The sequence below is a fragment of the Cricetulus griseus genome, assembly GCF_003668045.3.
Source record: "Cricetulus griseus strain 17A/GY chromosome 1 unlocalized genomic scaffold, alternate assembly CriGri-PICRH-1.0 chr1_0, whole genome shotgun sequence".
NCBI lineage: Eukaryota > Metazoa > Chordata > Mammalia > Rodentia > Cricetidae > Cricetulus > Cricetulus griseus.
This window is the reverse complement of record NW_023276806.1, coordinates 270,308,029-270,322,779: the sequence shown is the minus strand read 5'-3', so window position 1 is coordinate 270,322,779 and position 14,751 is coordinate 270,308,029. Positions and strand designations below refer to the sequence as shown.

The 14,751-nt window shown below is 40.9% G+C and overlaps 1 protein-coding gene across 5 annotated transcripts in view; it reads left to right on the top strand.

Moving 5' to 3' along the window:
• Window positions 1-14,751, top strand: part of Jmjd1c (jumonji domain containing 1C) — a 165,739-nt gene that overhangs the window by 29,268 nt on the left and 121,720 nt on the right. For 4 of the 5 annotated variants that reach the window (XM_035451969.1, XM_027395048.1, XM_027395047.1 and 1 more), the window contains exon 1: window positions 4,835-5,014. The exons of the other annotated variant lie outside the window; for it this stretch is intronic. In XM_035451969.1, the coding sequence (XP_035307860.1) occupies window positions 4,850-5,014 (165 nt within the window). In that variant the 5' untranslated portion in view covers window positions 4,835-4,849. Of the gene's footprint in view, window positions 1-4,834; window positions 5,015-14,751 lie in introns of those variants that run through there. 5 annotated transcript variants of the gene reach the window in all.

Genomic DNA, 14,751 nt, shown 5'->3' with positions numbered 1-14,751 from the left:
GACTAGATGGATTTTTTAAAGAAGAAACATTGTAAGTATGATTAATTCATTTTAAGTAAATGCTTAGGAAGTTAGCTAAATACAAACCATTTAAGGTTTTGTGATAAACATTACACTGTCAGTTTGTGATTTATTTTTGGTTTTCTACTCTGAACAGTTTAGTTGAAATTGTTGGTTCTCTTTCATACTGAACATAGTTTCTAGTTGTGTTTGAATGACTATGAATGAGTCAACTCTTTTTATTTGACAGCTAATAAAACAGTTCCAATTTACAACAGATGTGGAAGATGTGAAAAATGCATGAAATGTATTTTTTTTCAATTGCACATTTCATTTGTTTATTTATGACCTTCCAGAAGTTTCTTGACCTTTCCTAGCCTGGGATCTCTCTGATTGGTTGTTTTGGTTTCCAAACAATGAAATGTATTTTGTACGACGTTCTGTTGCTACCTCTTGTTTTTTTGCCTTTAAAATTATTTTACATATACAATTGTTTTTCTTTTGAGTATGTCTGTACACCATGTACATCCTCGGTGGTCATGGAAGCCAGACCTCTAGAGCTGGGGTTACAGACAATTGTGAACAACTGTGTGGGTGCTGAGAATTGAACTGACTCCTCTAGAAGAGCACCCAGTGCCTTAACCTCTGAGCCATATCTCTCCATCTCTTGTTGGTAAATCCTTAAGTCAGCAGACCAAAGCATTTCTGTTGTCTGATAGGCTTTGAGCTTCTCAGACAAAGGGCCCCCTGTCTACAGAAGCTTTCAGGATGTGAGATACATAGTAAACGCTAAATAAATGTTGAACATGGCCTATAACATGAATAGGCCATGTTAATAAAGAATAATCAGCTTGGTAGCTGACCTTTACATTTCTTTAAAGTGTCTTTTTAGTTAAGAGCAGAGTCCCTTTGACTTTACAAACCTGGTTTTAAAATTAGTTCCTTAGCCCAGCAGTGGTGGCACACCCCTTCAAACCCAGCACATGGAAGGCAGAGGCAGGAGGATATCAGTGAGTTCCAGGACACAGTGAGTTTCAGGACAGCCAGGGCTACACAGAGATACCCTGTCTCCAAACAAAACAAAACAAAACAAAACAAAAGATTAGTTCCTTGATATGTAGTCTTAGGCAAACGAAGGAAGCTTCTCTAAGCTTCATTTTCTTCATCCTTAAGATTACATGTGTAAAGTGCTTAGCCTAGTACCTGACACAGCAGGTGTTCCACAGTCCTAAACTCCCCTAAACATAAGGGGAGACAAAGGCCAAACATGTTTTTATTTGATGTTAGTTAGGTAGACTCCCAGGTATGTTTAATGGTAAAATACTTGCCTACCTAGCCACCTTCCTCCCAAAATGTAATAGACCTTAGTGTGTATGAAAGCAGATAATTTATCCTCTTGCTGATTATATAAAATGAAAAAGTAAAAGTATTTTGATTATTGATCCATCATGACCTACCAATCACTGATAATTGAGTAGATAATTATGACTCCTGTCATTTCAGCAATTCAATTTCCTTCATTCATTTTAGTTTTTAAAATTAACCAAGTAGGGTTTTGTTGTTTTGTTTTGTTTGAGCCCAAGCTGGCTTCAGACTGCTACGTGTATAAAGATGAACTTGAGTCCCTGAAACTACTGCTTCCACCTTCTGTTTTGGGACCACAAGCAAGCCACCATGGCTGAGTAAATTTTTGTGACTATTTAAAAAAACAGACACATTCTCCTAGTGTGTCTTTAATGTGGATTAACACTTGTGTTTGGTGTGTGAGGCTTGCATGACTTGTGTATGTGCAGACATATTTAAGGGATGGGCATATCTCCATAAATGATGGAAAGTTTTAAAGATCAGCTTCTTTTAAGTATACGTGGTTATTTTTAAATACTTCTGCTACTCTTTTTAACTAGCATAGTAAAAAATTCTGGCACCTAATTTTCTTTACATGATTGATAGTGGTATTTTATGAACATCTTTTATTTTTGCTTTTTTGAGATAGGGTCTCTGTAACCCTGGCTGTCCTGGAGCTCACTCAGTAGACCAGGCGGGCCTTGAACTCAGAGATTAGCCTGCCTTTGCCTGCCAGGCGATAGGATTAAAGATATGACCATCTTGCTTGGCCTGAGCATCCTTATGAAATAAAATATGGCAACTCACAAATGAAACATACAGTATTATAAGTTTATTCCTTGTTTTTTCTATTGGTATGACAAAATACCCAGAATGCAGCAGTGTAATGGAGAAAGGGTGTGTGTGTGTGTGTGTTAGTTCACTCCTACACATCCAATGATGTGGGGAAGGCATGGTGACAAAGAGTGGCAGGGACATCAGGCAGGTGTGGAGGGTGATGAATGACAGTACTCAGTAGGTTAGAACTAAGACCCCAGCCTTCGGGATCCTGCTGCCCACAGTTCAGATAGGTCCAGTTACCTCAGTCTACTCTAGATAACCCCCCACAGGCATGCCTGGAGGCTTTGCTGCTAGGTAGGTTTGTAAACCTCCACCTGCTAAACCAACGGTCAATATTAATTTACATACTAAGGTTTCAAATCTGATGTTAAAATTTCTTTCAATTCCATATTGTTTATAGTTAGAATTTGCCAGTAGAAATTAAACAATGCAGATACACCTTAACAAAACAAATTGAAAACCTGAAAAACAAAAACAAGCAAACAAAACAACCCCCACCAAAAAAACTTCAAGGTTTTACTCATCTTTTGAAAAAAGATCTTTTTCAAGTCTCTCCAAATGCAAAATAGCTCCAGCTTAGCATGAAAACCTAGATATTGACTGTAGTCTTGGGGTTGTAGGGGACAGTCTGGGATATAATTCTAGAAATACATTAAAGCTGGATGTGGTGGTACACACTTGTAACCTCAGCACTTGAGAAAAGCTAAAGGAGCCTAGCAGTGGTGGCACACACCTTTCATCTCAGCACTCCAGAGGCAGAGACAGATGGATCTCAGAAGGCCCATCGAGGCCAGCCTGGTTGGTCTACAGAATGAGTTCCAGGACAGCCTTGTCTACACAGAGAAACCCTGTCTAGAAAGAAAAGCAAGAGGATGAGTTCAGAGTCAGCCCATATTACTCAGTAAGAAAACCAGCTGTGATCCCCACACATGGCCTGTGAAAGCTTTGTTTCTGCCCCCGGTGTGGTTTTGTTGTATTTACATGCTTTTTATTGGACTGCTTTCCCTGTATTAGGATATCATTGAGAGGGATCAGTTTTCTTTAAAAATAAAACTCTCCACCCACGCTGGGGCCCCATCCCAGGGCTTTCTTTGCATTAGCTAGACAAGTGTTTTGCCACCCGGTGACACCTTCTGTCCCCAGCTCCAGTTTCCTTATATTATCACCTTGTGTCCCAGGTTACAAAGCAGATAGATCACTGAAGGTTTAGTATTTGAATATGAGACTCCTTTTAGAAGTCTGTACATAGTCTGTACTCTTTTCACTGACTTATTTTATTAGGTTTATTAACCTTGTGTGGGAAGAAATCCTGAGTTAATGTGTTACAATTTTGTTTTTTTCCTTAGACAAGTAAAATTAGACTGCTCAATTCACCTCAGCATTGTAGTTTTCCATCTCTTAAATAGGCAGTGGCTGTTTGCCTGCTTTTAACAGCTTATTTAGAATGTTCTATAGATAGAAGAGTCCTTTGTGTTTATTATAAACACGCAGAGTGCTACTATAAGGCTTTACAGAAAGCATTTTGGGGGGGGAGTAGAAGTTTAGGAAGAGATTTTTATTGGATTAGATAAATTTTTGAAGTTGATAATCTCTGAAAAATGGCAGATCGGATTTAGATTAGCAATTCCACACACCAGCTTTAAAATAAAGCCTGTAAAGCATACCCGTCATCAAACTCACTGGTGTCTGAAAGGGAGCCTTGATTGTGAGAATTGAGGAGCGATCAGAAGAGGAATCCCTAGCTGTCTTTGTCTGGGTTATAAAGTCCTGTTGTGATTGGACGGGAAGTAAACATCATTTATTTTCTTCAAGTGTGATTGGCTAAGATTCTTTTCTTTCCACGGTCTTTTTCCAGTAACTGACTCTGGAGCTTTCCGTTTTATTACCCGACTGTGTTCTAGTACGCGGAGTACTGGGGTTGGCGCAGAGACAGTTTGTGAAATTTAAGGACGTCGGTAACAGCCCGCGCTGGAGTGTCTGGCGTTCCTGTAAAAAGGCAGTGCGAGGTGTAAATCTCCGAACAGCTCTAACGCGGGATTAGAATCGCCGCCGCCGCCGGGAGGCATGCTGCTTTAGAGGCGCGGGCCGCCGAGCGGGCACGGTGGGGTGGGCGGCGCGGCTCGCCGTGGCCCGCGCGGGGATTCGGGCTCCCTGACGACGGCGACGGCGGCGCTGTGTGTTCTCATGGACGGCGCTGCTGACCTGCGGGCCGCCCGGAGTTGGCTTTGCGACCGCGCGTGGGAGCCGAGCCCTTCCCCGGCAGTCGCCCCTCGGAGGGGGCGGGGAAGGAGCAGCGGAAGCGGCTTGGCCTTGGCCCGCTGTCCCTCGGCAGCTGCCGCGCGGTGCCGCAGCGCAGCCGGCGGGGCGGCACTACTTGGCGGCGCCCGCCGACCCCGCCCCCGCCCCCACCCCATCCCCGCCGCGGAAGGACACGCGCCGCGGCGCGGGCGGAGGGGTACTGGCCGCGGCGCGCCGCTTGCGCCGGCCGCGCGCGCATTCCTGTCAGTTTGCCTGTGGGGCGCGCGGCAGGACGGGGGCGGCGCGGCTCCGGGTCGCCGAGCGTGCCGGGGCGCTCTCGCTCGCGGGCCGCCTCGCCTGCGGTCGGCTCCTCGGCATGGGCGGCCGGTAGGAGCGGGCCGCGCTCGTTCCCGGCGCAGAGGCGGCCATGGCGGTGGAGACGCGGCCCGAGCTGGTGGGGAAGCGGTTCCTGTGCGTGGCGGCCGGCGAGGACGCGCGTCCCGAGCGCGGGCAGAGCGGCTGCGGGAGCGGCTGGCGGGCGGGGGTCATCCGAGCCGTGTCCCACCGCGACAGCGGCCACCCGGACCTGGCGGTAAGAGCGAGCGAGCGAGCGGGCGGGCGGGCGAGCGGGCCAGCTAGCGGGCGGCCCGGCGGCACGCCCCTCTGCGCGGGGCTGGCGGACAGCGCAGCCTGGGGGCGCGGGGCGAGCGGGCGGCAGGTGGGGCGGCCCGGGCCGCCAAGGACGGCGGGCGTCGCGGGGCCCCAAGTCCGTGCGCTTTGCCCGCCTCCAATCCGTCCCGCATTTCGCTTTGTAACCAGAAACGGTGGGAATATTTTTGGTATGAGGGGTAGTCGAAGCCGTTCTCCATAATTTCGTACTTTGTTTTTGTTTTGTTCGAAACGCACAGTGCTTTAGGGTTCCCCTACCTGAGTTTCACAGGGCTTCACAAAGGCGAGAGAGACAGTAAATTAAGGTTCGGAAGGGCATTTTGCACTTCTAAATAGCCCTCCGCCCCCACCTTTGCCACTTCCATAGGACGCTGTCAGTGTTCTTTCAGGAGTGTAAATGGATGCGTTTGCATGACTTTGTACCAGGAAACGCTCTGTTGGTTACAAGTGCATTCTCATAAGGGAATGAGATTAAGGGAATGGGGAAGAGTGGAGACAGGGAATTGACTAAGCTTCCCTGCTTTGTTTAGTTAATACAGAATTTGTGAAGTTCATAGTGACTTGGATGATTTATTTTCTCCTACAAGTTAAAAAAAACCTTACCTTTGTATTTAGATTTCGTTTCAAATCCACTGTAACATTCGAAGTATTTACCATTTTGATACAGCTGTTGGAAGCCTTGAATATATTCTTGCAAATCATTCCTACCTACAGTTACTGCCATAGTTACACGTGACATGGCTTATTTAACTTTCTCGTGTGAATTGAGTTTACTTTGCTAATAGTTACTTAGCAAAAGGAAGTAACAATAGAGCCAGTTTACAAAACTCCGCTTGGTCGTTCTTTGTGTGAAAAGAGAAAAAACTTTACTCATCTTAATGTCTCTTTCTTCTGATATTAAAACTGAGTTTTACCTGGAGGATATTTGGGTAGTGGTTTAGACACTAAAGCAAACATTGAGCAGAATTTTGTGCCATACTACATTCTTAGGTACATGAAAATTAGGAAATGGTTTTAGATTAGATAATATTGGAGACAGTCGAGCTCTGAAACATTAAAAGGTCTATTGGAAATAGTGTCACAGAGGGAATAAGCATATGCCTTGTTTTGCAGATAGCAAGATACTAAGTTGTTTATTTAAAAGTAAAAATTGTCAGCCAGTCATGGCTTGAATGCTTGTAATTCAAACACTTCAGAGTGTGATGCAGAAGGTTCAAGGCCAGCTGGGGCTACAACCAAGATCCCCTACTACATATGCAGTGAGAATTAAATTATTGGTGGATTGAGCAGTTGACAGGAAAGGAGAGAAGGGAGTTTCAGACTGCCTTTCTGTGTCCTGAGTGTTGGTTGCATACATTAAGCTTTATTTCCTCATTATTGGTTCATACAATTAATATGTCCACATGTCATTTTATATGTTTCCCTGTGTCCCTTGCATATTATTTGTAACTTAGAACATTTGAAATTTAGAACATTTTAGCACTAGTGTTACATAATTGCACTTTCAGCTGTATTAAAAATGCTTATGGTTGGCCTCCATTATGGTGTACCTATTATAATTACTAAGGGAGCAGAACTGTCTTCTATAAACACTGTCACCTCTATATAGTATTTTTGGGGGATGACAGAATTGTTTTTCTTTTTTTAAAGATGAAATATTGCCTAATTGTCTGTGCTGGTCTGGAATGTCTGGACTCAGTGCTTCATGCCTCAGCCTTCCAAGCAGCTGGAATTTTAGGCAGGCCTGTGCCACTATACCTCTCTTGGTGTTTTGAGGTGTAGCCTATGATATTAGGTCTTGAAATGATGTAGTATACATTTCTTTATGCACTTGAGGTTTTAGTCACTAATTTAATTTTTTTTTTGAGTGAAAGTAGTGTATAGTTCAAATGACTTGAAATAATTCAAATAACTAGATGATCATAATGTTTCTTAACTTTTTGACCTGTTAATCTGAAATGAAGGAAAGAATGCAGTTATGGTAGTGTGTCTGTTTTAGCAGGTACGTTTGGAAAGGAATAGGAATGTGCTTTCTTGGATCTATATTTCATTAAAAAGGGTATTATTGACCTAGGGTGATAATAAAGTCTTTAAAATGCAATTAAGGCAGCCAGATGTGAAGACTGGAAGTTTGGTTCCCTCAGAATATACCTAAGGAAAACCAAGTGTGGTGGGGTGCACTTGAAATTCCAGCTCTGAGGAGGCAGAGACAGACAGACTCTCCAGGGTTTATTGGCTGGCTGGCAGGCAGGCTGGCTGGCTCCACAAGTTCCCGGCCAGAGAAAAAAAAGTAGAAAAGGGGACCAGTGAGAGCTCTGGATGGGCCAGGGAATGTACAAGCCCTTGCTGTGCCAGTCTGACAATGCGAGTTTGGTCTTTGGATCCCATGATAGAAGGAGAGGACCCACTCTTATCAGTTGTCTTGTGACCACCATACAAATTCTCCTGTGTAGAAGCAAATGTTTCCTAAAAAGTAAATACTTTAAAAAACAAAAGGTGGTTAACACTTAAGGAACATCGGCTGGGATTGTCCTTTGGTTTCCATTCACAGTGCACACATGTGCTGTCTGCACACAACATGTTGAGCTTTGGTTAGGTGATACAAATGTGTTACTGAATTTTTTGTTAGTGATTGGTAGCTTGACAGCTCATCAATGTTAGGGTCATTAATGTTGCTGTGAGTTAGGTTATTGTCTTATGTTTATGTGAAGCTTTTGTGAGAGTAACATGAGTTATGTAGTAAAAAAGTAACCTGAGTACACTAATTCTTTAGTTTCTCCATATGAGAATCCATGTGAGGAGTGTATTTGGTGTTAATTGGTATGTTCATTACTATGTTTTTGTGGGGGGCATGGAGGGGAGGCTATTCTGGAACTCTGTATAGACCAGGCTGTCCTTGTACTAAAAAAGATTCCCCTGTCTCTGCCTCCTGAGTTAAACCATTTAGTGATTCTTATGCTCCTATATTAAATGCCCTGTATAGACACTGTTGGATTTTGGCAGAATCTTACTGAATCTCACCTTGCCTGGCGCTTACTGTAAACCAGGCTGTTTTAGAACTCAATTGAGTTCTCATGCCCCCAATTTCCTGGCACTTGGATTATATGGAGGAGCCACCATAGATTTTAGGTTGCCTTGTTTCCTTAGGTTTGATTTATTGTATGTGCCTTTTTGTGTGTGTGTGAGTTTTGATTCTGATATTGGTCTTTGGAACTATTGTCTAAGCACACATGACTAAAATATTCATGTTTGGTTTATAGAGAATCAAATCCATATAAGTTATAATCTTAAATTTTGTCTATAACTTAATACTTTAACAATGATGAATCTGATCATGTTTAGGTTTATCATCTAATATGTTATTAACTATTCAATCACCAGATTCAGAATTATGTTAGAAATATTTTAGGGACTTGGTTTTAGCTAAGTGGTAGAGATTGTGCTTCATATGTGTCAGGTCCTGGACCTATTAATCCCCAGCACAGATAAAATAGTGTAGAACCTAGCATTAATCTTTGAGAGTAGAACGCATCTGTCACGTCATTCAGAGTATGATATAGTCTGCACTTGCAGGAGGTAGGAAAGCCTAACAATTAAGAGGACATCTTCATCTCTTCTGCTTTAAATTAATGTAGTTTCTTAGGGCTCAGGGTAAACAGTAGAGTTAGCAGTTCTAACCTCTTACTAGGAAGTTTCTGAATGTGCACTTTGGGTGTTTGTAGTCCTATAAACCTGCTGTGAATGAAGCTTAGTGTTCAATTTGTAGTCACAGCTTTCATTTTATGAACTGGACAGAACATTTAGTTCTGGGATCTTGTAATGTTTGTTGAGCTTCACAGATAGTAATTTATTAGTCTACTAAATTCATATGGTTAAGTAAGTGATAATGCTGTGAAAATGGTTGATATTTTAAAGTTTTTTATTTTTGTATTTTGAGACATGGTCAAACTGTATAAGTTTGACTCTCCTGGAACACACTATGTAAACAAGGCTGGCTTGGAACTCACAGAGATGCACTTGCCCTCTAACTATAGAGTGTTGGGATGAGAGGTGTGTCACAATACCTGGCAAGATGTCTGGTTGTTTTGTTTTTTACTCTCAAAAACTGCAAAATAAAAACAAAACAAATCTTTTAATTTGTGTGTGTGTGTGGGGGGGTTGTTATATTGAGACAAGGTCAGTTGCTTTTTGAGACTTCAATTGAAGTCATTTGCAAGCTCTCCTTGACTGTTAGTCATTTATTTGTTTAGATTTAGTTACTATTTTATTTTTATAAGTGTCTCCCTTGCCTATGTGTGTGCACCATGTGTGTCTGGTGCTGCAGAATTCAGAGGAGGGTCTTGGATCCCCTGGAACTGGAATTATAAATTGTTTGTGAGCCACCACATGGGTGCTGAGAATTCAGCCTGTGTTTTGCAAGAGCAACACACGCTCTTAACACCAAGCCATTTCTCCATCCTGGACACAGGATCTTCTTATTCTGTAGATTAGGCTGGCCTCGAGCTCATGTAGCACAGGCTGTCCTTGACTTCATGGCCAAGCTTCTGGTTCTTGGATGACAGCTGTGAACCAAGGTGCTCAACTTCTTACATTCTTTCTTAACCTTTGTTCCTAGATTCTGTAATACCACAATTCAAGTCCTTTTGGATTATTATTTTTCCTTAAATAAAGTTCACTTTTCTTTTAATTTAGTAAGTGTGGTGGTCCCATGCCTGCTTAGTTTTGCTTTTAAAAAAATGTTTTGTGAATCTACCTTGTTCTTCTTTATGTAGGTGTAGACGCACCATTTAGGCATCGGTCATTTTTCAGTCTTAATGTGCTACCCTTACCCTGCATTTAGAACTAGTGAATGTTGTGTAGACTTTAATTCATTATTGTTTCGTGAAATCAGTTGCTTTTTGAGACTTCAATTGAAGTCATTTGCAAGTCTCCTTGACTATTAGTCATTTATTTGTTGCTGTACACCTCTTTCCCCAAATTGGGAGAGACCTTCAGTTTGTGTTACTACTGGGTCCAAACCTTTCTTTTCCTCAGCATTCATCATAGTATCCACTAGTCTGTCTATAACTACTATGGTTTTTTGGTTTTTGCTTTGGTCTTTGTTTTTTGAGAAGGGGTCTCACTAAGTAGCCCTGGGGGCCTGGAACTTACTATATAGACCAGGCTGGTCTTGAACTTGCAGAGATATGTCTGCCTCTCCAGTGTTTGGCTTAAAGTCATGAACCACCATGCCCAACATTGTATGCAATACTTGTGTTTGACTCCAAGATTCACTTTTTACATGTTGTGTCTGAAATTTAAAAAGTATCGTGTTAAAATGGTGTAATTATCAGTAGGCAGACTATCAATAGTAGTATACTAATGGTAGTCTACCTGCAAAACTTTACGTATATGTAAGTTTTCATTATCTCTTAAAAATATTGAGGCTTCCTTTGGAGTGTATGGACTATGCCTATTGATATTTAGTGTTTTAGCCCTGCCTTTTTAAAATTTATTCATTTATTTATTATTTTTTTAGCCCTGCTTTTAAAGCATTAAGAACTTAGAAGTATGTTGTAGAAATTTATATTCAGGTGTGTTACATTTGTTTATGCTGTAGAATATTTGTTTTAATGATGCAAAGATGCATTTCATTCTTTTTTGCTGTATTTTTAACTCTGTGAAGCTGTGTTACTTTGCCTGTCTAAAACACCTGATGGTCTAATAAAGAGCCGACCGGCCAATAGCGAGGCAGTTTGAGAAAAGGATAGGAGGTGATGGCAGACAGAGAATAAAGAGGAAGAGAAGTTTGGGAAGAAAGATGAAGAAGTAAGACAGAGCAAGGAGAGGAGGACTTCAGGGGCCAGCCACCTAGCCAGCCTTGGAGTAAGAGTGAAAGATACAAGTAAGAAAAGGAAAAACCCAGAGGCAAAAGGTAGAAGGGTTCATTAAGTTAAGGAAATACCAAGCTAAGGCCAGGCATTTATAAGAAAGAATAAGCCTCTGTGTGTGATTTATTTATTTGGGAGCTGGGTGGTAGGCCCCCCAAAAGAGTAAAGAGCCCAAAGAGTAATACGAGTAAAAAACAAACAGCACAAGTACACATTTTCTTATCTATTGGCAGTGATAATAAACTATTGGTATCTTGTGAAAAACTTAACCACAGAGAACAGAATGAATAATATGTCTTAATAATTATTTTGTTTATATCTTACCTCCTTAATGATTTTTTTTTTTTTGCTTCCAAAAGCCTGTGATGTTAGTATCTATTAAGTGGAACTGTTTACATTGGTATCACATCAAGTGTTGGATGTTTGAATTTGACTTCTTTACCATCATCTCAAAGTTCTTTTATTTGCTGTGCTGATGTATTGTTACAGAAATTATTTATATGGAATGCAAATGACTGCTATCACATGCCAGAGAATGTTAGCATTGTAGTAGAAACAGCCAGCATTCCTAGAATAGACGTTAGGATTTCTCTAATCTAGGAGGAGGTCTACATGACTAATTCTATCTTGTGAAAGATGCTACTTAGCCTGAAACATCTGCTCCATCTTCAAGTTCAGAGGAATAGCGGAGAAGGAAGCAGTGTGAGTGCATGGATGTAGTTATGCACTGCCATTTTATATAAGATGGCTTTGAGGATATTTAGCATAGGATTTTTTTTTCTTTTGTTTTAACCCATAGATAGAGCCTTAGCATTCACACAGCACAATGCTCCCTGAGGGATTTGAGAGACATTTTGGAGGTGTCAAACTGTTATCTTTTTAGTGTTAATGCTGGATCATACCCTCCAATAATTTGGCTTGTTAAAATTCATACTGATAATACTTTACAGGCCTTAGAGAACCGTTCTGTTGTATTCTAAATGTTTTGTTGATTTAGCTTTTAATATATCTAATCATAATGCTAAATTGAATTCTTTTAAGATAAGCCAGTTTATTCTGCATGACCAATCTGAATAAAGACAGAGTGATGCATGCCTTTAATCCCAGCATTCAGGCAAAGGCAGGTGGATCTCTTGAGTTCAAGGCAAGCCTGGTCTACATAGTGAATTCCAGGACAGCTAGAACTACATAGTGAGACCCAGCCTCCAAAATAAACAAAAAAATAAATAATTGTAAAATGATTAAGTATATAGCCATCTACTTATTTTTAGGACAACTACTAAGCCTTTTGAAATACAAGTTGGGGAAAGCTCAGCAGAACCTGGAAGACATGATACATGTGATTGAAGACAGTGATCAACAACTTGTTTCTTATATTCATTGCTGCCTCTTAGTAGGTAGGGCTAAGCTGTTTTATGTGTATGAAGAACATGGCAGTGATATACTGAAAGTGAGTCTGTGGCAGGGCCAGGAGAGATGGCTTAGTGGTTAAGAGCACTTTCCTTGAAGAAAACACAGTTAGATTCCCAGTACTAATGTCAGGTGACTTGCAACTGCTTGTTACTCCAGTTTCAGGGAATCTTGATGTCCTCTTCTGCTTTCTGTGGACACTGCACCCCAGCATACAAACTCACATCGACACATACATTTGTACACAAAAACATTTAAAATACTAAATAAGCTCTCATTTAAAATATTAAATAAGCTCTCAGTGGTGACACATGCCTTTAATTCCAGCACTCAGGAAACTGAGTTCCAGGCCAGCAGAGCTGTTACACAGAGAAACCCTTTCTCAAACAACAACAACAACCAATGCTGAATGTCCGTGTGTCCTGTCCCGACCCCCGACCCCGCCCCCCCCCCCCCGCCCCACTGCCGCCGACGTGCATTACATCCAGATACTTTGATATTAGATTTGGGATGGAAGACCCAAGAATTGGTTTAAGATCTGCTTACTGTATTGAATAAATACCAAAAACAATGTGAAAATGTGTGTCTAGAATTATCTTTTTCTCTTCAGTTATTTGCACTACTGGGAATTGAATTTTGGGTTTTATATAAGCCAAGCAAGCATTTATAGACCCTTTCCTTCTGCCTGTCTGCCTGCCTCCCTCCCTCCCTCCCCCCCTCCCTCCCTCCCTTCTTTCTTCCTTCCTTCCTTTCTTCCTTTCTTCCTTTCTTCCTTTCTTCCTTTCTTTCTTTGAGACAGGGTTTCTATGTGTAGCCCTGGCTGTCTTGGAACTCAATCTGTAGCTCAACCTGTTCTCAAATCCTCAGAGATCCTCCTGCCTCTGCCTCCCAAGTGATGGTATCAAAGGCGTGCACCACTACTGGCCAGCATCTCTTTGTCTTTTCTTTTAAGAAACCATCTTTATTAATTTTAAATGTATGTGTCTGGAGTTTCTTTGTCTAAATGAATAATTGTACATTTTATTCTTTTCACATGTAGTAGTGCTAAATATAAAAACAACTACATGTTATGAATGTTCTGGCAAGATATGGAATGAACCATGTGGAACATTCAATTAGATACTTTTGCCTAAAACAAATGAATCATGTCCAATTTAGCAGGTCCACACTTGAGCTCCTGGTGCAATTTAACCTGCTTTGCATCTTTCCCATCCTATAGATTTCTACGTTCCTTACAGATAGATAGATATCCTTTATTCTTTTGCTTATAATTTGTCCACATTGTTAGCTAAGTCATTTTGGTTCCACTTTCAGAATTTATCCAGAATCCCACCATATCATATATCCTTTGTTACTATACTAATTCATATCACCATTATATTTTGCCTAAGTCATCCATTATCTTTCTAACTAGTTCTAGTAGCTGGTTATTTAGTTTCTAGTTGGTGGGTACCTAACTGCCTGACTAGTCTTCCTTACTCATAAACGTATGTAGGGTCTATAGCAATCAGTCAGTGCATGTCCTTCCTGTGATCAAAGTCTCCAAAGGCTTCTAAGCTACTTAGTGTGGAAGCATTGTAGTAGCCTGGGCAGCATTGCAACTTCTCAGTATTCCATTTTGATGTTGTCTTCTGTTATTGGCCCTTATGTAGTGGCCTTATTTGATATTTGAATATGCTTAGTATGGTCTTGCTTTGTAACCCTAACACTTGTGTGTCTATGTTGAATGGTCTTAAGATTTCTGCATGTCTCCTCACTTTCTTTAAGTCTATTGAAATATCAACGGATTTGCCACTTGTGCCTGACTCTGGGAACCTTATCTAAAATTCACCATTGCCCTTCTCAGTATTTTCTTTTATTTTGCTCTGTTTGCTTTGGACTTTTCCCCCCCATAATAATAAATATTCTTCTTGTGTTATACACTAGAATTGAATTGCCTTACGAAATGAGTTTATCTGCTTGGGAGCTGCTACATGCACAGCAAATAGTAGTTGTTTGTTGATTTAAAGTGAAAAAAAAAGCCTTGGAATTTTCTGATACTTATTTTTAATTATTTTAGATACATTAATAACAAAACCTAATATACTCAGTGAATTTTGTAATCATGAATGAATGAAATCAGAAGACTCAATTGCTTTTATATATTGAGTCTTAGTAAAGGTGTTTAAATATATAAAAACCAAGTGCTAATTAGTCAACATAATAGACTCATCCAAAGTTTAAGAAATAAATTCGTCAATATTACTTTGAGTGAAGAGATAATGTACTCAGCTAATGTATACACAGTTGTGGCATAATTAATGTATATTTGTTGTTTGTGTTTCTTTTTGGGGGGGTTTCGAGACAGGGTTTCTCTGTGTAGCTTTGGAGCTATCCTGGC